The sequence below is a fragment of the Peromyscus californicus genome, unplaced genomic scaffold (assembly GCF_007827085.1).
Source record: "Peromyscus californicus insignis strain IS unplaced genomic scaffold, ASM782708v3 Scaffold_3__1_contigs__length_106647218, whole genome shotgun sequence".
In the NCBI taxonomy this organism is placed as follows: Eukaryota; Metazoa; Chordata; class Mammalia; order Rodentia; family Cricetidae; genus Peromyscus; species Peromyscus californicus.
In genome coordinates, this window is record NW_026294551.1 from 45,785,004 (window position 1) to 45,808,355 (window position 23,352).

General features: G+C 40.8%; 2 protein-coding genes across 15 annotated transcripts in view; one reads left to right on the forward strand and one right to left on the reverse strand.

The window, feature by feature from the left end:
- Ssh2 (slingshot protein phosphatase 2) overlaps positions 1–13,337 on the reverse strand; it is a 254,194-nt gene extending 240,857 nt beyond the window's left edge. For 2 of the 3 annotated variants that reach the window (XM_052755974.1, XM_052755973.1), the window contains exon 1: positions 13,089–13,337. In XM_052755974.1, coding sequence (XP_052611934.1) covers positions 13,089–13,151 — 63 coding nt within the window. In that variant the 5' untranslated portion in view covers positions 13,152–13,337. The remainder of the gene's footprint in view (positions 1–13,088) is intronic. The other variant, XM_052755975.1, reaches the window with a different exon arrangement.
- Efcab5 (EF-hand calcium binding domain 5) overlaps positions 11,310–23,352 on the forward strand; it is a 139,686-nt gene continuing 127,643 nt past the window's right edge. For 6 of the 12 annotated variants that reach the window (XM_052755958.1, XM_052755960.1, XM_052755959.1 and 3 more), the window contains exon 1: positions 12,691–12,926. In XM_052755958.1, the coding sequence (XP_052611918.1) occupies positions 12,882–12,926 (45 nt within the window). In that variant the 5' untranslated portion in view covers positions 12,691–12,881. The other 6 variants (XM_052755966.1, XM_052755971.1, XM_052755965.1 and 3 more) reach the window with 4 other exon arrangements.

Sequence of the window (23,352 nt, forward strand, 5' to 3'; positions counted from 1 at the left end):
AAAAATATACTTCTGGGTTTTCTCATTTTCTCTAAGTGGGAGAAAGAACAGAAACAAGAGGAAGAAGAAGTGAGGGGAAGGATAATAAATACACATGTTTTCCAAAAATAGAAGCTTTGGTATCTGTGGCTACTGTGTCTTAGATGTTAATATATTTTGATGATCACCTGGTAGAAAAAAAAACTGGCTTCTAATTGCGAAAGCAGCTGGAAGAGAGTAAAACCTAAAAGTATACACACATATTTGTGTACACACGTGTGCACACACATGTACATCTTTCAATTTGCTAACTGCAGGCACTTTGCTCCTGTATCTTTGTTCCGAATTCCCCAAAGTCTTCTTCCTATATACACACCTAGTTTGTGCCTCTCCTTGTACTCAGCAACACTAGTTTTGATACACATGTCTCTACTGGACTTGTAAATTCCAATGATCTGTTATATCATCCCACAATCTATGAAATCTCTTAAGAAACCTCTGCTAGGCTGGGTGTGGCAGCACATGCCTTTAATCCCAGTGCCTGAGGGGTAGAGGCAGGTAGATCTCCATGAATTTCAGGCCAGCCTGGTCTGCATAGTCAGTTCTAGGACAGCCAGAGCTACACAGTGAGATCCTGTCTCAAAAAGAAAGGAAGGAGGGAGGGAAGGAGAAAAGAGGGAAGCAAAGGAGGAGGAAGGGAGGGAAGGAAAAGAAAGAGTCTCAAGTTCCAAGGATCAGCAGAAAAATGACACAAACTGCAATAATTCAAATTATAGCAGAGAAAGGTAAAAACTAAATGGTTAAAACTGTTAGAAATTGGGCTGGAGAGGTGGCTCAGTGGTTGAGCACTTACTGTTCTTCCAGAGGATCCAGGATCAGTTCCTAGCATCCACAGAGCAGCTCACAACCATCTGTAACTCCAGTCCCACCCTCTTCTGGCCTCCACAGGCACCAGGCACACACATAATACTCAAATAAACAGGCAAAACACTCATATAGATCAAATAAAAATTTTAATGGTAAAAAAGGAAAATAAATAAAAGTGGAAGAAATCAAATTCTGACATTGAGAAGGAACCCTGGTCTAATAGCTGCTCTCTGTGGCAACCAAAGTCTAACTCCCACTCTGACATGTTAGCTGGACTGAATTATTGTTTTCCTTGACATCTTCCTGAGAATCAGTTTTTTTCTGTAAAATGGGAACAACAGTAATGTAATGCTCCATGAAATAACTGTTGTGATGTCTGTTTAAACCCAGTGTCTACTGCAAAGCAAACACCTAGAATATGGCTGTTATTACTAAGAGGTTTTAGTAATAATTCTAATTCTAATGCTAGAGATTGAACTTTGTGTATTCTAGTCAGGTCCCTACCTCTGAGCTACATTCCTAGACCAATAGTTATATTTCAAGATTTCTTGTTCATAATCATAAAATTTTAACAATCACTTTAAGAAGGGCATGCCATGTACTAGTAATTCCAGCATTCAGGAAGTTAGCGAAAGAGGATCAGAAAATCAAGGCCTGTCTCAGCTATATAGTAAGTTCAAGGCTAGAGTTAGCTAAATAAATAAATTAAAAACAAAGGCACTTTAAGGGGATGCCAGGAAAACACACACACACACACACACACACACACACACACACACACACACACACACACACATTGTATTCAAGGTAAAAGCAAGGCTACAAATGCTAAAATGAACAAGAAGTTATCTTTACTTCTCCACCCCCATTTTCTACAGATTGCATGGCACTGGGTACTGTCTGCTTACAGTTCTCAGCACATGTCATTTCTAGCCTGCTGGCTTAAGTTCACACTTTCTTCCCTCTTGCTACTCATTCCTAACACTTTGTTTTTGATTAGTTCCCATTCTTTTTTAAATATAACTTTCTCATTTAAGACTCAACTGAGAAGTACCTGCTACTGGCCTCTTTCTGTCTTCAAGGGTTATATATTTACTATTACAACAGTGTAATTTAATTATTTATTTAACACAAGTCTCTTTACTCATACTCTATTCCTGAGTTTAGGGACTAGCTAACTGCTGGGTCACCAGGTAGCAGCATAGATGAGTAAACAGACACCCTCTGACTCAAGTAAATGAAGGATAAAAAAGGTGCTAGCTATTTTTTTTGTTTTTTAGAACTTGAATCAAACTATGATCTATAAATATAGGCTAAGACATAGTGCTTCTTCTTCCTATTTGCTTGTACGTATATCCTGTCCCACTCAAAATAAATGAAATGTTTCTCCCAAGCTTTCAAAGAGTTGAAGGAGCCAAGAGCATTTCAGTAGCTTCCCTTGACACACAGGAAAGTGAGGGGCCCTGTGATTTGCACCTGTGCTTCCAGGGCTGTTGGTAAAAGTGTCTGAAGATGGTTCAGTACTGAGAATCAGAAAAAGAGACAGGGTGGGATTACCCGAATACAACAACAGTTATTAAGTATTTGCTAAATAACAAGAGTCTTAAAGTCTCTCTCATGTATGCCCAGGTTCTGGCGTACTTCAGGTTGAGTAAAAGGTCTTATCAGCAATCATCTTTTCTTCTATTGTAAACTGTGTGCCTATTACATCTAGACTGTTTGAGTTGATAAAAATAAATAAATATGGGGACAGGGAGATGGCTCAGCTGGTAAAGGCCCCCAGTGCCAACCTTGCTACCTACATTTGATCCTTGAAACCTACATGGTAGAAGGAGAAAATCAACCTCCATAAATTGTCCTGTAACTTCCACACCCAGGGCAACATCCCCTCTCCATAAATGAGTAAATAAATAAATGCAAAAAGGATACAACACTGAAAAGTCTACAAGTGGGATACTGTTATAGTCAGCAGTCAGCAGGCACTTTGTGAAAGTGCAGTGAAGTCCGAAGTTTCTGGACCAGGAGTGCTATCTATTCATGCTACATAAGAAGCAATGATGCACAGTATAATTTTCAGACTGCACATAATCTAGAAGCTGCATCTTCTCACTCAAAAAAGACAGAAAAACCTGAGAAACTTGAGAGTACTCTGGAGTTTCAAAGGCGGGTTTTCTCTTCCTCTGGATTTCTCGGGCACTTGAGTCAATCTGGTATGTGTTCACACGTGTGTGTCCATGTGTGGGAGTACATATGGAGGCCAGAAGTCAATGTTGAGTGTCTTTCTCAATCACTCTCCACATTATTTTTTTAGATAAGGTCTCACTGAACCACTAAATGTGGAGCTCAAGGATTCAGCTAGAACGGCTGGCCAGCAAGTCCCTGGGACCAGCCTATCTCAGCTTCCCAGCACTGGCACTGTGGAAACACACCACTGTGTCAAATCCCTCAGTCCCTAACATGAGCCTTTCCTCCTCTCCCCTCCCTACAGGAGGGATGTGAAAATTAAATAGCAACACAGGTAAGATACTTACCACAGAAGGTAGCCCAGTAGGTGCAAAGACACTGGGTATAATAAGTGTTCAACAAACAATAGTTATTTTTTAATAAACAAAATGGACAATAAGGAGGTTACTTAGGGCTGATGAAGGTACAGTGAAATATTTTTATACAGTGGTTGTAAACAAAGAGTTAACCTTTCTGGGAGACAATTTGGCAACAAGTATCTAAATTGAAAGTAGTCATATCCAATGGGCTTCTGGCTGGAACATCTTTCTAGTCTTAAAAAATAATAGAATTCAAAATGGAAAAAAATGCTAAGTGTAACTATAGTCATTGATCCATTCACTGATCTCTGTGTTAAATGTGTTGAGCCCTGATGATATAAAAATAAGCCTATGAACTCAGGCCCAAGCTTAAAATTTAGGTGATAAACAACCAAATAACAAAGTACAGTAAACTGATAAGAGCCACCATGATTAAGTACAGGGTGCTGGGGTGCACATAGAAGGAACACCTACCATTGTCTGGGGGTGGAGTCAGGGAAGCTTTCCAGAAGTGACATGTAAGCTGAGACCTGAAGGATGAGTAGGAATTAGTCAGGTAAAGAGTGAAGGTGAAGTGTTCCAGGTAAAGCATGTGCCAAAGCCTAAAGACCAAAAGGAGCACAGCATGTGAGCTTAACTGTGAGCAGTGTGCAGTGCAGGCAGTGGGAGGACAGAGTTAAGAGGCTAGCAGGAAGGACTCATTCAGGATCTCACAGCCAAACTTTCAATTGTAGACTTTATTCTAAGAGTAATAAAAACTGAGTTAAAAAGCAAATACTTCATAATAAATAGAACTAATCATTAATAGCCCTAATATAGCAGGAGGGTACACAAACTTAAAAGAATGAAAAAATTGTTCAAAAAACAGGAAATACAGGATTGAAGTGAGGGCTGTACAATTCTGGAACTCTACTAAAAATCACTGAATTGTAAAGTTATTTAAGCAGACATATTTCAGGATCTGTAAATTATACTTCATATTTTATTTATTTATTTGGATTGGGGGGAGTGGGAGACAAACAGGGTCTCATGTAGCCTAGCCTAACCTAAAACTGAGATTACAAGCTTATACTACCATGCCTGATATTATATGGTACTACAAACCAAATGCTGGGCCCCATGCAAACTAGGCAAGCCCTCTACCAACTGAGCTATAACCTCAGCCCTAAACATGTCTTTGTACAAAGTTAATATAAATGGCTACTAAACAACTGAAAAATGCTTAACCTACCTAATAATAAAATACAAAATCAATACAACTACTAGAGTAGATACTAATCCTTTCTCTCAAATCAGTAATTATTAAAACTCAAATGAGATTATTCAACATTAATAAGGTCAGTAGAAATGAGCATTCTTAAATGATGCTGGTTGAAATAAATGTTAATTGGAATAACCTTTTCACAAAGTATAAATATGTAATAGTGGTCTGAAGAGTATTTATACCCTGTGTTCCAATAATTGCATGTCTTGAAATCTTAATAAATGTTCCAAATGCATTCAAATATCTATGCACAATAATGTTCACTATAATGTAATTCACTGTAGATAAAAAGGATGGGGAAAGCTAGATGTCCACCAACAATAGTCAGAATGAGTCATGATGTAACTTCTCAGTGTAGCCATTCTTGACAGGACAATAATCTGTGCTATAAACCAAACTTTAAAAATATTAAAGACAAGATTATATACACAGCAGCCTTTCAGCTTATAAAATATAATGATGGAAATGCCAGCACTGGGGGAACTAAATCAAAAAGGTCACAAATTTGAGGTCAGCTAAGGCAACACAGTGCTCACGACAGAGAGAGAGAGAGAGAGAGAGAGAGAGAGAGAGAGAGAGAGAGAGAGAGAGATCGAGAGATCATACAATGATGACACATGCTTTTTATTTTCTTCTCCACACTTTTTGGATTTCCATATTTTATAATGTCATGTGCTATTTATTGAGTGTGTGCAAGTTTGTAAGGCTGTCTTCAAAACCTTCAACAGTATCACTTTAAGTATTTATACTTTGCAGAAATCAATTTTGTATTTGTCTTGGTTTAGTTTCCTCTGTTGAGGAAGGAAAGTGTGGCCACATCTGAATAATATCTCTTTTATCCAATATTATTAAGATATAAAATACGGGGATCAACAAGATAGCTCAGCCAGTAAAGATGCTTGCTGCCTGCCAAGTGTGGTGGTTTAAGTTCAGTTCTCATAATCCACATGCTGGAAGGAGAGAAATGACTCTAAGTTGTCCTCTGACTTCCATGTGTATGCTGTGGCACATGAGTGTACATGCCTACACACAACAAATAAATAAATGTTTAAATACTTTCAAAGAAATAAAACCGGAGTCCCCATTGGGCCAAAAGTGAAAGGTAACGGGGCTCACGAGTTCAGGCAACAGAAGATGGGGTGCTGAAATCCATCTTCACCCTGCCACTCCACTCATGTTGATGGAATGAGCATTGTATGTGTCTTGAAGGGAAAATGCTGTCAGCCCCCACCTGAAACATTACCTTTAAGAACCAGCTAATCCCAACACGTCTCTTGTTTTGACATCTGGAACAGGGTCACAAGTGCAGCCACAGCCAACTGTGACTCAGGCTTTTACAGCTGGGACACTCCAGCCCTGTCCCAGGATTATAGGCACTGCAGGCTATTCCCAGAAGGACACAATAGTTCACTGCTTCTTTCAGAATGCATGGTGAGCAGCTTCAGGAAGAAGAAGTGATGAGGGTAACTACAGTACTAGCAAACACCGACAGCCTACAGGGATAATACTCGTGAAGAACACTAGACTAAAAAATACCCCAGTTGCAGCTCTGAAACTTTTCTAATCACTCACTGCTTTCAGTGACCGTCTCAAAATCCTTTAATTGCTTAATTAGTTTGATGTAAATAAGAGTCACTTGCTTTTTTAAAGAATGGTCATTGTAAGGTTGTAATAGAGTCATTTACCATTCTGGTGTTATATAGTAAATTCATAAAAAAAAAACTCAAAAAAAGAAAATATGTTTGTGAATGAACTATGAATTCCTCAATCATACATTTTCTTTTCCCTTGATGATAGTCTTACAATATTTACCATGCTATCTTTAAACACATAATACTTCTCCCTTGGCTTGTTGAGTAGCAGGGATTACAAACGTACACTACAATGCAATGCTAAAGTATGCACATTAAACATTAAAACTTTGGTGAAACTTGGATGGACAACTAACAATATACCACACTCAATCTTTATTGCTTAAATCAAGCCCAAATAAGATTAAGCCTTCTTATTATGATTCAGGGTCATGATTATGAACCATGATTTATAAGATAGTAGTAGGTCTGAGAAGGATACGTTAAATACAAAGAAATGCTAAATTCTTCCCCCTACTGACTACCTCTTTCTGAAATGTCTCCCTATCTAGCCCAGGCTGGTCAGGAACTCACTATTAACTTAAACTGGTCTCAAACTCACTACTAACTTAAACTGGTCCCAAATTCACAATCTTCTTGCCACTGCCTCCTAAATGCTGGGATTACAGATGTTCAGCACCCAGCTTGCTCTACCCCAACCCCCCACCGCCTTTTGCCAGTCACTTGTTTCAGCTTCTCTTGCCATGAAATCACCAGCTTTCATTTCCCAGATGGAAGTATCTCTTCTCTCTCTCTCTCTCTCTCTCTCTCTCTCTCTCTCTCTCTCTCTCTCTCTCTCTCTCTCTCTCTCTCTCTCTCTGCGTTTTCCAGTACCTGCAAGCTTCCATTTCTACTTTGCTGTTGATGATCTTCTAAGAGAAAGGAAATTAAATATCTAATTTATGAGAAATCTGTGTAAATTAAGAACTAATATGCTTCGAATAAGAGCATCACTTAAAACTGATTTGTAGCTAGAGTTTTCCTGCCTGGCCCACAGTCAGGACAAATCTCTCTCACCTGCCAGTCCCACAGCCGCTCAAACCCGACCAAGTAAACACAGAGACTTATTTTGCTTACAAACTGTATGGCTGTGGCAGGCTTCGTGCTAACTGTTCTTACAGCTTAAATTAATCCATTTCTATAAATCTATACCTTGCCACATGGTTCGTGGCTTACCGGCATCTTCACATGCTGTTTGTCATCCTGGCGGCTGGCAGTGTCTCTCTGACTCAGCCTTCCACTTCCCAGTTTTATTCTCCTCCTTGTCCCGCCTACACTTCCTGCCTAGCCAATGGCCAATCAGTGTTTTATTTATTGACTAATCAGCAACACATTTGCCATACAGAACATCCCACAGCACTGATTTGTATAGACTTACATGATTCTGTTCTAGTCTGCCAATGCTGCAGTGTAAATGAACTCCACAAGAGTGTGTACTCTTTATTATATCTCAAGTCTTGATCCTTTACTCAATTAGCAATTATCCCAGACAAGCTTCATGTCCTGTTTCTCTTAACAAAACATGAAAAGAGATGTGGACCAGGAACCAAGGAACTTAGGCTAGTGTAGGTTCTTACACCAGTTTTGTAACCTTTAGTATATTTTAACAATAATACCTGCCTATTATGGGGCTGCTCTAGAATTAAATTAGATCACAAAACCAGAAACACTATATTTCTGTGATCTGGTATTAATATAAATATCAACTCAAAAACATATCCTACCAGTTTAGAGGTTGTGGGGACTGGAAGATGTTCTATAGTACCAAGTTTTGTTTACAAGGACTATTGTAAAGTACAGTGACCACAGTTAACAATGTATTGAAAATTGCTAAGCGACTTTAAAACATATATGATAAATAAAATATGTGAGGTAATGAATATATTAATTAGCTTCACTTAATCATTCTTCAATATACACATCAAGATACCATGCTATATACCACAAATATATATGCAATGTGTGTCAATAAACAAATTTTTTTCCTGGTAAGGATGAAAATAAAGGTAAATTCTCATACACTGTTGTTAGGAATATAAATTAGGGGGCTGGTAAAGACAATTTGGAATGTTCCCAACACTAAGAAATGATAAATGTCCAAGGTGATAGATACAACCATCTGACCATTTATACAATTTATGCATGTATCAAATTACCAAACTATCCCACATAAAAATGTCCAATTACCATGTGTCAAATGGAAATAAATGGCAGTTTTTAAAAATAAATCACAAAAAAAAAATAATATTGGAAAGAACAGAGAGCAGATTTTGTTGTTGCTGTTGGTGCTGCTGATGCTGCTGAGGTTGGAAAACAGAGCTGAGCCACAGGCATACTCTCGGCCCAAGAATTCTTAAATTGCCCCTATTAATTAAGAAACATGGGTTGGGGATTTAGCTCAGTGGTAGAGCACTTGCCTAGCAAGTGCAAGGCCCTGAGTTCAGTCCTCAGCTCTGAAAAAAAAAAAAAAAGACCAAAAAAAAAACCATTTGGCCGGGCGGTGGTGGTGCACAACTTTAATCCCAGGACTTGGGAGGTAGAGGCAGGCTGATCTCTGTGAATTCAAAGCCAGCCAGGTCTACAGAGCTAGTTCTAGGACAGCCGGGTCTGTTACACAGAGAAACTCTGTCTCAAAAAACAACAATAACAACCAAAAAAAACATTTGTTTTCTTTATTTTTAAGATTTTAAATTTATTTTTATGTGTATGGTGCTTTGCCTGCATAAAGGTCTATGCCTACACATGAGTGTGTGATGAACCTAGAGGCCAGAAGAGGGAGTCAGATGCCCTGGAGCTTACAGTTGGAACCCACCATGTGGTTGCTGAGAATCAAACCTGGGGTCTCTGTAAAAGCAGCCAGTGCTCATAATGGCTGAGCTATCTCTCCTGCCCCAGGAAACATTTATTTTCTAGGATGAACAATCTATTCCCAAAGTTGGTGTCTCTGATTTCTCTATCCCTCTAGACACTCAGTCTTTCTCACAATCCCTGACATCTGTCTCTTCCACTAACACTTCAAAACCCCAGCTCAGACCTCAACAATAGCCTTATCTGGCTCTACTCATGGTCCCTCTTTCCTTTCCTAAAATCTCTCTGGCCCAACGGCCCTAGACTGATTTTCTTAAAACACTACCGTGATCACATTGGCTCCAAACTTGTGAGAATTTTCCCTTACCTTTTTCATTAGTCCCGAATCCCAGGCTCAGCAGTGCCTGTCCAGCCCTAGCTACCTCTCACTTTTCTCTCTCATTGTCCAAATAAACCCTCACAGTAACCTACTTAAACTTCTCACTTAATGCCTTGTACTTTTCTGGCTTTAAGTGTTAGAGCACATAGCTTTTCTCCACCTAGGATACCTTGCTCTTATCTTCAATCCTAGCCTATAGAAATTCAAATTATATTTCAAAAGCTGGTTTGAGAGACACCAGCTGTGATATACTTCTTCATCACCATCACTTCAACATTACCTTCAAAGGTTAGACACAACTGGATTTGAATTACAACTCCAGTCACTGGCTGAGTGATACAGGACACATTCCTTAAATATCCCTTGCCTCAGTTTCTTCATCTATAACACAGGGATAAAATCAACTTTCCTTTGACACATGTAAGGAATAAATGAAATAACTCTTGTATGTAAAGTATTTAGCATGATGAGAACTCAAGAGAAATAAGAAATTGTTGGTCTTCTAATTACTACTTGCTATTAGTGAACTTTTATATCAGTCTGAACTCAGACAATACTTATGACCATTGCAAGCTGGTTCATGAATATACAGTATTATTGCCCTTACTATCTCTATTCTCCCACCCCCTAACTGTCTTCTACTAGCCCGTTACCCAAATTATATCATCTGATAGACAGGTGAATGTCTTCTATGACTTACTACCTACAATAATCACTCATACATAGAGGTGATTGTATTAGGTTGCTTTTCTTGCTTCTGTGACCAAACACCTAAACAGAAGCAACTTAAGGAAGAAGCATTTATTTTGGGTCACAGTTCACAAGTACAGTCCATGGTAGAGAATAGAAGGCATGGTAGCAGGAATTTGCTAACATGCTGGCAGATGAGGAAACAGAGAAAGGGGAATGCTGGAGCTCTGCTGGACTTTTTTTTCAGTCCAGTATCTACCTCATAGGATGGTGCCACTCACATTTAGGATGGGTCTTCTGCCCTCTGTAAACCTCTCTGGACACACTTTCACAATAAAGTTAAAGACTAATCACTCTAGTGATCAAGTTTGTTTTATGCTTAATGAAAAAAAATACTGAAGATTTGACAGTATTAAAATGTCCAACATACACAGTGAAAGGTATTACAGAATGCTTTAAAGTAATTAAAAGATTAAACCTCTAGTCTCACAAAATGAAATCCTTTTTTATTTATAGTTCTAACTTCCTTTTGCACTTTTCCTTACTTTTAAAGCCAACCAACCAACCAACCAAGCAACCCATTCATTCAGCAAGAGATAAAACAGCAAAATACATGCAGGTCAAACAGCAGCCAAATACTGGAAAACAAGGACCACAAGACAACTGAGCTGAGCACAGCTTTGGGTGAAGTCAAATGGGAAGACAATTTAAAGGGAAAGATAACTGGCTGGTCAGTCAAGCTAACAATGCTGATTGTTACTCACACACAGGGCCAAGTATAAACGACTGAAATCACCAGACCAGAGGATACAGAAATATCTATCATTTAGCTTAACTACTGAGTTTACCACTCAGTATTTACTACAATAAGTACTACAGTATTTACATGACCAATTTTAATTGCCTATGCCAAAAATTACTATTAACATTCTTCAAGATTCTAAAGTATCCCAAGTTTTGACCAATGAAGCCATGTCAAATAGATATGGCTTTACTGTATATTAATCATTTACTTCAAGACAATTAGTATGAAATGGCTTAATAAATGTTACTATAACATAAAATGTTTTCAACAATGCCCAGGGAAAATAATATTACAATACTGGGTTCTACTTCATATGTCTGTATCTACTTACATGACTTAATATCTGTAACAATCACTCTTGATTGCTTCCATAGCCAAAACTAGGCCTGGTAACCCGGAAAATCAGAGAAGTTACTAGTGGAGTGAATTAAGATGATCTAAAGATACGTTATGAATTTTGAAATATCTACCATAAAGCAAAAAATCTACTCATGAAAATACTACATTTCTACCCCTCTGATATTTGTCTCTAACAGATCCTAAAATGTCTTACCAGCTCTGAAGTACAATCACAGAATCGTAAAGCTTTGGAAACTCTTTCTCATCCTTTACTGTAGGAATTCCTTATATCAGCTGTCTGGCGAAAGCACCCCCCACCCCAGCTTCTGCCTGAAACATCTAGCAATGTGTGCTAACTGTTTTGCAGAACAGTGTACTTTATTTCTACAAACTTCCTCCCTAAAGCAATGAAAATTTGCCTCTCTAAACTTCTATCCAAAGATCTCAGTTTTGTATCCTGGAACAACACAAGGTAAATTAACCTCTGAAGTAGACTAATTTCTTGAATTAGGGTAAAGTTGTCAATTTAGTCACACCAAAACACACAATACTCACAAAGGAAGAAACCACCACTATATGCAAGAAAATTTTGAAATCCAGGAAACCATACTGAAATCACAAGGCAACATGCTTTCAAGATACCAAACCTCACACCTCAGTTAACAAATACTAACCACCCAACTTTCTTTTATACAGTGGAAGGCCATAGCGTTCATTGAATACCTCTTTGCACCTTGACACTAATGTTAAATTCAATGTTAAAAATTACAATTCTATAAGAAATAGCTTCTCCAATTGTTCATATTTTCATCTAGGCGCCTGTTTCTTTTTTTTTTTAAGACCCCTTTTACCACGCTGGTGCAATACACGTTAGCAGGTATTCTCAAAAATGAATCCTAAGAATAGGACTGTAAAGGAGTTGGGGTGGGGATGGAGGCAAAGAGAAGCGCGGCAGAAAAAAAGCTGGTTGCTGGGCATTTTTCTTCTGGAAACAGCCTTCAGTGACACAAGCATTTGAAGTAATGAACCGTCCAAGCACAACCCAAGAGCAAGAACCATCATGAGCAATGAGCGTAAGGCTCATGGAAATGAAGTGGCATTGGTCATCGAGCAGCACCGGATGCTTTGGGACCTGACTGAAAAAGGTAAAAGTCCAAGAAGCAGAGCAGACCAGTGCCATCTTTAGAGTAGACCACTGCCATCTTTTAAGGGAGGGAAGAAACCAGGGAGTAACTACCATTGAGCAGCCCAATGAAGCCTGAACTGTACGGAGCACGAGAGAGAGAGACGCCAGAGACTGGTGAAAGGCACACACACGGTGCACGGTGAGACGCAAGAAGGATGCGCAGTGCACTGACCTGGTCCCTAAACGGTGTGAGTAAGGGATATGGGTGTGGGTCGGGGGTCATGTAGGAGCCCACCGTTCCCCTCCCTGCAACCGAGCAACAGAGGGTAAAAGAAGGGGGAGGGTGAAAAGCAAGAATGACTCATAGCCGAAAGGAAGTGCTCAAGCCATGGGAAGCATGCTACGGGAGATTTCCGAGGCAGCGCCGTGAGGGGCTGGGTGCCCCGGGTGATGGGGACCCCCAACCCAACATCTGGCCGCCGCTGCTGCTCGCCGGTAGGATGAGGGCGTGGGGGGGGGGGGGGGGTTCGCGGCAGCCTGAGTGCCAAGGCCTGGGAAGAGGCGCGGCGCGTGCGCAGTGGCGTTCGGCGGGACCCGCTGAGGCACAGCGGAGCCGCAGTGACAGAAGCGAGGAGCTGGCCGCCTGGAGGGACTCACCGAGGCGCAGGGGCTGGAGGTGGTGCTGGGGGTAGGCGACCGCTGGACCGTGACCAAAGCCATCTAGGCGCTGCTAGGTTGTTCCGGGCAGGGCATTCTCGTCCTGAGTGTAGGGGGCGGGAGGGTGACGGAGCCGGGATGGGGGGCAGAGGGTGAGGGGTAGGGACGAGGGGGACGGGGAGGAAGATGAAGCCGCGGGAACGGGCTCGGGCTCCGCACCCACCACCGGACTCTCGCCGCCGACTGACGCGCCGAACGGGCGGGCGGGCGGGCGGGCGGGCAGGCGGGCGGTTCGGCAGCTGCGGGGCACAATGAGCGCTCCCAGTGCGCAGGCGCCACCTGTCAGCAACCGCCTCTCCCCTCGGCGCGCGCCGCCGCCGCCGCGTAACCCTTGAGCTGCCGGAAGCGAGCCGGCTGCGCGCGCCGCGCCCCGGGCCGCCGCCCCCTCCCGGCTCGGCCCTCGGGCCCTGTGGCCGCGCCGTTTTGTTCCCGCTGGGCCGCCGCCGAAGTGGCGTGGGGCCGGGTGGGGAAGGCACCCGGGAAGCCCTCCGGCTAAGGGGTCCCGAGCCGGGGAGCCGCTAGTCCTCACTCCCGAAAGACTACCATTTTTTTTTTTTTTTTTTTTTTTTTTTGAGGTGGGGCGCGCAGCCTAAGCAACCGTAGAGAAAAACGGAGGTGAAACTCCCGCGGCCGACACGTTTTCTAGTGGAAAAGAGCTCCGCGGGTGTCAGACGCTTTCTCTGAGCTAGACCTCGGAGACCAGCCCACCCCCCTGGCCCTCAAGACGGCTCTTCATGAGCTTTCCCACCCTCCCCATCATAAAGGGCCTCACGGTTAACGACGAGACTTCCCCTAAGAAAGATTTCCCCGTGGTAAACACTGGAAACTTCGTGGTACCCTCATGCTTCCTCTACTACCTGCCTAAAGCCAGTCACTGTACCAGAGAAGAGATGCTGAGGGGACCTGGGGGCACAGAGAGCTGGACCCTGAGTTGGAAAACTCCAACCTGCTCTGTACCTCCCATTTGCTCCCTACTGTGAAGATCTCCTCTAACGAGGATTTGCTCGTTTGAGCTGTCTTCTTTCCCCCTAAATTCCATTATTTCAGAGATGTGAAAATGTAGATTTACAACATTTTAAAGGAATACACTTCTAAATGATAAGCTGTTGGTATCAAGAATGTAATGGAAAAATCAAGATTAAAAAGGAAAAAAAAAAGGCACACAGTGCAAACCATTGATATTTACACAGAGACCGTTGAGTGGATGAGCTGGTAAATGCCACCGTCCATCTCAAAGCTGTAGAAAACACACACTTAGGACTCTGCAGCTTCTAAAGCCCACCTCTTTCTGTTTGTCACTCAAACACTCTTGGATCTCATTGCTCCTTTTAAACTGACGGGGCTGTCGTGAGCTCTTTCTGGTTGCTGTGTGGTTAAGTGACACAAGAGCCCTCTTTGCTGAGTCTTTGTTCCCTCCCTGGGGCCCTGTGGTTGAAATAATTAGCAGGGAGGTTCCATCAAGAATCACCGAGGGTCCCCGTGCTGTACAGTCCTCTGTCGAGTGTACTGCAGAGAAACCAGCTGTTAGGCTTTTGCCCCCTGGTGGTGATCAAGAGTGCCTAAGAGACAAAAACTAAAGATCTATGGTTCACAAACAATGTTTTCCCCAGAGCTCCCCAGCAAACAGGAAAGAAAAGGCAAGGTTCAGAAATAAGAACTTTGAACCAATTCTTTAGAGACCAAACAGAAAACTATGTAGATAACCAAGAACTCTATGTAGCTGAAAGAGGAATGACCTCCAATAAATGTGTTTATAAACCAAAGGAGTATTGCCCAAATCAATAATTCTCAGTAGTTCATTCCCTTACTGACACGTGGTTGAAAACTTGGACTATCTTCTTCTACGTAGTAATATACTCTAAAGAAATTCATCTTCAGGAGGAGACGTTTGATTCCATTAACCTTACAGTGAGAAAGCGCACTACTGTGAGTCAGCCCTTGCTTCTAGTTCCAGCTGTGTAAAACCTTATGCAAATGACGTGAACATTTTGAGCTGTAGTTCCTTATTCTCTATGATGAAACTCAAACTCACAGGGACTTTCATAATCAAATGAGATAATGTATGTAAATTAGAAGGCCCTACATGCAATTAAGATAAGTCTCTGTTCTCTGTAGTGTTCTGAGTTCAGAGAGGCCTTGTTGAGTGTGTCCTATGTGCAGGAAATGCCTTCAAGCAAAAGAAAAATATTAAGGTGATGAAATTGGGTTATATAATATTCAAATTTGCACTGTTTATATCAGGAAGTTGATTTATTAACATATAAAGGAAATATATCTTCGTGTCATGTTAGAAACTGAGATTTGAAAATTATTGCTATATGTTTATTAACTTGATTGAGAGAACGTTGAGTGTGTGTTGTATACTAGGTATTCTTTTTTATTTCTGTGTCTATGCATGTGTGTTGGAAACGTGTGTGTGAGTGTAAAGATGGATGTGCCTGTGCATACATGTGTAGAGGTCTGAGGTCATTGTCGGGTGTCGAACTCTTTTTCCCTGCCTCTCACTGGACCTGGAACTTGTCAGTTCAGCTATACTGGCTGGCTAGCAAGCCCCTGACCTGCTTGCCATTGCTTTCTAATGCACAGGGGTTACAGATGTGTTGTCAACACTAGCTTTTTTTTAAATAATCTATTTTGGTTTTTTTTACATTATGTGTGGAATGGGGGCCATGCACATATATATCATGGTTTACCTGTGGAGGTCAGAGAACAACCGATGGAATAGAGTCCTCTCCTTCCACAATGAGGATCATGGATATCAAACTCAGATCATCAGGCTTGATGGCAGGCACCGTTACCCACTGAACCATCCTCACTGCCCCCCCATGCCTATATTAAGGACAAAATAGAATAAGTGTCTCAAGGAGCCCATAGCCTCTGGTCAGGAGATGTGTATGCATCAACAAATAATTAAAGTATACTTTAGTGGTACTATGATTCAGTCATCTTTTCTAGACTCCAAGGAAATTAACTTTCAGGCTTGGGCTATAGATTTCAAGATAGCTCCTTTTTTTGTTTGTTTTTGTTTTTTGAGACAGGGTTTCTCTGTGTAGCATTGGCTGTCCTGGAGCTTTCTCTGTAGACCAGACTGACTTCTAATTCACAGAGATCCACCTGCCTCCGCCTCCTGAGTGCTAGGGTTAAAGGCGTGTGCCACCACTGCCCTTGGTAGCTCCTTTTTGGATTGGGCTGGATTATAGAGAAGAAATCTATTTTGCTGTCATTTTTTCCTGTTCTTCTCTGGGATCCAGATTCCTGCTGTTTCTTCTGGTGATCTGAGAGGTGGTATCTACTACGAAAATCCCCAAACTCCTGACTATACCAACTTAATTTGTTTGTGTGTGTGTGTGTGTGTGTGTGTGTGTGTTTGAGACGTGGTCTCTTGTGTCTAGGCTGGTCTCAAACTTGCTATATAGCAGAGATTAACTTTGAATTCCTGATCCTCTTGCTTCTGCCTCACAAGTGCTGGGACTGTAGATATGCATTACCAAGTTTGGCAGTGGTAGCTTAATTTGAAAAAGGAAAAGCCAAGAGAAGGATTCTCAACAGAGTCAAAGAGACGAGAGCCCCAGTTCTACTTACAGCTCCTCCCCTCTTCCCATTCGTGGTACTGGAGGCCTGACTGTGCCCGTGGAACCCATCTCACCATGAGTGAAATCATAGGGTACTTGAAATTCCTGAAGTCAACTGATTCTTACGCTTTGAAAGCGATTGACCTTTTCTACAGAAAGATACTTCTCCATATTTCACACAGCCACTTCATTTCATGGAGGACCTCAGGTTAAGAAGCAAGTGTTCTTAACCTTTTTTCTTCACATCCTGACAGCCTTAGAAATAACATTTGTATGACACACTGGGTAAGTTAAAAAGATTTAAAGACATGGCATTAGAGGAAATTTAATTTCTTTATATCATATACTTTAAGAAACAACAACAATAACAAAAGCACATATTGTGGTGCATATTGCCACCTGTCCTGACCCTCAAAACAGGGTCTCTTGTAGCCCAGGTTGGTCTTGAACTCACTTTGTGGCTGACTCCTGCAGCACCTGAGCCTCCTGTCTTAGCCTTCCAAATGCTGTGATTACAGGCTTATGCCACTGTGCTTGCTTAATGCTGTATACTGTTAGTGAAAAAATAAAATGAATGTATAATACTAAGGATGTTAAATATTTAATCTGTATAAGTTTCTAAATAAAATCTTTTTAAAAATTTGATAAAGTATCAGAGATTCCTTCTGTAAACATAACATGTTTTAATATACAGTTTTATGACTGAAATGACAGTGTTCATTTTCTGTGAAAAACTATAATGATGATCTCTTCAAATTATTCATAGACATTATTGGTAAGTTCACACATGTAGTTAATAAAAATTTAAATAATTGTCACATTTCAAAATTTACAAGCCTAAATCATATTTGTCTCTTGTAGCTCATTCTTACCTTTGTCCAACTAGAAGACATAATGTGAAAATCTCTCGTGATAATATGACGGCATTAAAGCCCATTTAAACTTTATTATCAAGTATATATTGCAAAATAATTACAAATCTCTAATTTGCAGAGTATGCTGCTTTATTGGAACAATAATTATGCAGCTAACTTAGACATAATGAAAAAGGCATCTCAAACATAAACAAGGGGAAAATTAATGTAGAATTCTTGTAAAAGAGAAGAAATTGAAAACTGAATCCATTTAAGAATATCTGTCATGTTCCCAGCCATACTTGAAGCTGCAAATCCTTTTCCTTGGGTACCTGGCACATGTTGTCTTCTGATAACTCTAAAGCTCATTGGTCATAACACACAGCAATATGCACACATCTGGCTTCTGGAAATGATGTCCTGGTGGTATAATGCTCCTTAGCTTTGCTCAGGAGGTTCTTTATTATGCTTGCTACCCAGTGGGACCTTAGACCATACTAGGGCAAGTCATCTTACCCTATGGGATGTTCCCTAAGAATCACTAGATGACACTGTTTCTGGCTAGAGGTGATTTACCTAGAAATACCAACCACTCCAGTTTTTCTAGGCCATTCCTAAGGCTGAATAGATAACTATCTTGTAGTATGACTATAATTCATACATCATATACCAAGTGAAGTGTGACTGTAGTTTATATAATTAAACTTATTCAAAAAGAGAAAAACAAGGAATTTAGCCATGAACCTCAAACCACAGAGGCAGAAGCTCTGACTAGCTACTATTGCTGTCTTCAAATGAATGAAAAATGCAGAACTACAGAAAAACTACAAACTGTATTCAGCTGTTGCTATAAAAAGAAAAGCTACTACCAAGATGAAGAAACCTTAATAGGACAGTAAAGCACATAAGTACCAAGAGACTATAAGAAGCAGTCAGAAGGCAGACAAGAAACTAGCTGCCAGGACAAATGAATAAGGTTTTCAGTCTCAGTATCAGAGAAACTGTTTTTAGAGCTGAGACAATAATAATCGGCACCTAACTACTAAAGAAATTGATACCAGGAATGGAATTTATCTCTTGTCCTTTTATTTGCATGTATCTTATAAGATAACAGTTAAAGTCTTTCCTATTCCCTGATTCTCAGGTACAGTTAGAATGCAGTCATTAGTGTGTCACTGCATCAATATGAAGCTGAATTAGATCAAGATGCTCAGATTATTTGTGAAATGGCATAGAACATGAGAATTGATGTAGTCCTGAAGCAAGATTGTAATAATACAGGTTAAGCATCCCTAATCTAAAGTCAAAATCATTTCCAAATCTAATGTTTTTGATGTTAACATGCTGTAACATGTGGGAAATTAAACATCACGAAGATGTTTCATGTGCAAAATTATTAAAACTATAAATTTTATGACCTTTAAACTATGTATGTAATGTCTATATGAAATATTAATTAATTTCACGTTTAAACTTGAACCTTATCCCCAAGACTTTGCTACAATTATATATTTTAAAATCTGAAAAAAGAGATATGAGAAATATTTGTGGTTTCAATCACTTTAGATAAAGGATACTCAATGTGTATATTGTTAGCCCTGCCAAGCAAAAGCAAACAGCTCCTGGTATTCTTTATGAATTTATATAAGATAAAAGCATATACTAGGTCAATAGCTGTGTACCAGGTACCAGAAGATGGATTGACTTCCTCCAATAAAGGTCCTGTGTATAGAAGAGCACATGTAAATGTAGAGTAACACCTGAGTGAATTTATGTTAATTCACCATCATTCTCCAAGATCTATTTTTTTTCCCACTGTCCAAAGAGACAAGTTAAATTGGCATGAGAGGGCATCCATCAACCCACTTTCTTCAAATCTTTATTGCTATGATTAATATCTGCAATCCCTCATTCTCTCACCCTAAGAAATGAATGTTTTTTTCATTTTCTATCTTGGTGTGTGTGTTTCAACTTGGCCTTTCACACTATAATGATTCTTATTCCAAAACCAGAGAGAAAATATGGTGGTTCTGCTAATTGCTAGTGTCTTTATTCTAATTACACAGTTGAAAACTGATAAAATCTTCATATAATGGTTCTCTGGCCCCACTCAAACCACTGTGATTCAAATGGATTAAAGCTCCATCTCTTACTTGGTCAGTGCAAGACTCCACTTAAGCTTGTAGACTGCAGAATATTTAGGGGTCCCCCAAACTAACATTAAAGTTTTCTAAAATCCCTAAAACAATAGGAAACTCCCTTTTTCCAGCACATAATTGTTTTGAATACAATCACCAGTCTCTATGGAAGAGACTTCATTTTCGGATCCTCAGTTTATACTAGAGGCTGTGTTACAATAAATGAGTGTTTCTGAAAGAGATCTGACTCTTCCTGAGGGAGTGAGGGCTGGAGAGACGTCATGGCAGTTAAGAGAATTTGCTCTTACTGAGTACCTGGGTTTGGTTCCCAGCACCCACATAGTAGCTTACAACCATCTGTAACTCCATTTCCTGGGGATCCAACACCCTTTTATGATCTCCATGGGTACCAGACTTTGCATGTGGTGCACATACGTGCAGGTAGAACACTCATTACACAAAATAAGTCTTTTAAAAAAAGAGTGTTTAAGAGGTTGTAATATTATTCTGGATAAAGGCATATTTCTGACACACACAAATAATGCAGGTACTCCTACTTGCTAATGAATTTGTTGTTGTTTTGTGTTGTGTACCTATTTTCTCCAAGTTGAAATATTCTCTCCTACAGAGAGGAAACTCATTAGAGTTAAAAAGAAAAGAAAACACACAGGGCCAAGGAGGTAAATGAACTGAAAATGTCTTAGGAAACCCTTGAATGTTACACAAGTCACACGGCTCGTCCTCAGGGTTATACATGCTGGGAAGAAGAAAGTCTCTGGTCAGCTGACCTGCCTTTAAGTTGTTCAGGGATGCAGCTTTTGTGAGTCATCACCCATGCTGCAGTGGGCTTTTCACTAAATAGATGTCGTTGAGTCACGCATGCTCTTGTATGTAATCCCTCACCCATACTCCTGTGCACAGCCCCAGCAAGCTCATTGTTTCACTAAAAACCTGATGTGTAGAATAGTTTCTATTATCAGTGCCCCATCTGGGGTGAATAGACATTTGTTCATGTCTCCCTCAAAAATGTCACACAACACAATTGGCACTTGAACAGGGATCTGCAGGAACAAAGATGAATTGGAGAGGAGTGGTTTTATGGCCTCTGTAATTAGTGATGAGACGTGCCACTGAGGCTTATCCGTGTGACGACAGAGGACCTTCAGAATGGCTGCTTTCTCCATGTGGTATGGGATGGTTTGCCTCCTTGTCATAGTGGTGGTTACATACTCTCTGCAGTAGCTGATAGAATTTGCAACCAGGCCAACCAAACCATCTTTGTGGGGAATCCCAGGGAGGCCATCTTCATCTACTTGATCTGGGAGAGGCATGTCTCTTTGATGAGTGAGGTCCATTACATGAGAATGCAGATATCCCCGGAAACAACTGATGGACTAGAGAATATGCTACCTGAGGTAGCACATAGAGGATGGGATCATAAGCAGGCTGTGGCTTCAGTTGTGTAGCCACGGTTGTGGCCAATAAGACATGCTGCTGGGGCTCAGCGGTCTTCCAGGAAAGAACTTGCGTACCTAAGGAGGAATTACAAGGGGGAAAAGACATGAATGCTTTGCAAGAAAAGCAGAACAAAGTGAGGATGAGATAGAGATGATGGTTTACTAATTCTCACAGCTGGCAAGATGCAAAGGAGAGAGAGGGCAAATTAGATCCTTGCTAAACAACCCTTCCTGGGATCCCAAACCTTAGAACCCATTGACACAGTCTTTTAGTGAAGAGGAATAAAGTGAGATAGAAGTGATAGAGGATATTCCTGAGGTTCAACCTTCAATACAGAGGAAGGGAAGTCCATGATTCAGCATGCAGACAGAGACCTTAACAATGACCCAGAACAAGAAACCACAATACAAAGGGAATCTCAATATCTGATTTACTTGGATGGGGAAAGTTTTTAAATAAGCAATAAAAGAGCCCGTGTAAGAGAAACTGAACAAAATAACTACCAATCCCTCCTTAATACAAAGGCTGCATAACCCAAGGTAATATGAGGTAAACAAGTCCCTGATAGACTGGCTTATAGTAGCTGTTATAGACACTTGTTGCCAGGTGATGTCCTCATAAATATCAAGGACTGTATGACAAAAGGAAGAATAGTTACTATTGAGGGAACTCAGCATGAGAAATATGCAATGCCCAGTTCACTGGACGTGAGAGCGGGGACCTTGAGACTGATGTGGGGCTTTAGCAGCTATATTGAGCACCAAAGTGAGATGTGATCTTTATGAGGTAGGGGAAGTTGTAAGACATTTGAATGATTTTGACCAACATATAGATTGAGTTCGTAAAGTATAAAAGCAATCAAGATGGAATTTAGAGAAGGGCAAAGCAGACAAAGGATCTGTTCAGGCCACTTGAAGGCAGATGTGACAAAGTTTGTGTCAAGTGAAGTCCTAGGGAAACATTAATAGAAAGAAAAACTGCTGTGCTGGTGAGTTTTGGAAGACTTTAAACCAGAGTGACAATGTATGGAAGAAATAATTATGCTTGTCCTTGGGGTGGAAAGTTATTGTCTTAGAATATGTGGTATAAAATATAGGGAGGAAAAGATTGTTCTCCTGTCTTAGATCCTTTTGGTATCCAGCTGTAGCTGATTTAAGCAAGGGCCATGATGCCAGCCTGCAGCTTATCAGAACCAGGAAAACAGATCAAGTTTCAAGCATGGCAGGCTACAACACAGACAAGCTCCCTCTTCGGCCTGAGCCAGACTGAGCAGCATAGATTGGTCCTGTCAAGACTATTCGGGATAAAGAGATGCACAGCATCCCTGAATCAGTAGCAGCATCCCAGGATTCAGGGGTCAGAAGAATCATGGAAAACGATTATGGATTATGAAGGGCTAAAAGAGATTGCATCTCCCATCCACGTTGTTTGTTCTAGTTTATTTCCTCTTATGATAAACACTATGACCAATAGCAACTTGGGAAGGAAAGGGTTTACTTGGCTTACACATCCCCATCACAGTCTATCATTATGGGAAGTCAGGGCTGGAACCTGGAAGCAGAAACTGAAGCAGAAGCCATGGAGAAGTGCTGCTTATTGCCTTGTTCCTCGTGGCTTGCCCGGCCTGCTTTCTTATAGCACCCAAGATCACCAGCCCAGAGATGGCAACACCCATGTAAGATGGACCCCCCCCCAACATCAATCACAATCAAGAAAATGTACCACAGGCCGGCCATAAGCCAGTCTGGTGGAGGCATTTTCTCAATTGAGGTTTCTTATTCCAAAATGACTCTAGCTGGTGTCAAGTTGACATAAAACTAGCCAGCACAACTTGAAATCTTTCCTTTGGTTTGTCAGTCAGTATCCTGTCTACGGTGAACAGACATTTTGTTCATCATGTCTTCTTCCCAGGAAAAGTCACACAACACCTTAGTAATGGGATGGCCCCTGAATCCTCTTGGTGATGTACAGAGTTGGGGGAAGGGAAGTGAGATGTACAGATCATATATGATAAACCTGTTTCAATATGTCTATTCTTTTAAGCCTTTGGACTTTCTCTGTACCAAGGAGGTTCCAGTATCTCCACTTAATTAGACATAGGCTACTGTGGAGTACAAATTTCAGTGAACTAACTTGGAAATGGTTAGTGACACTTCTAGCTGCTTTTGTTAACACATTAAAT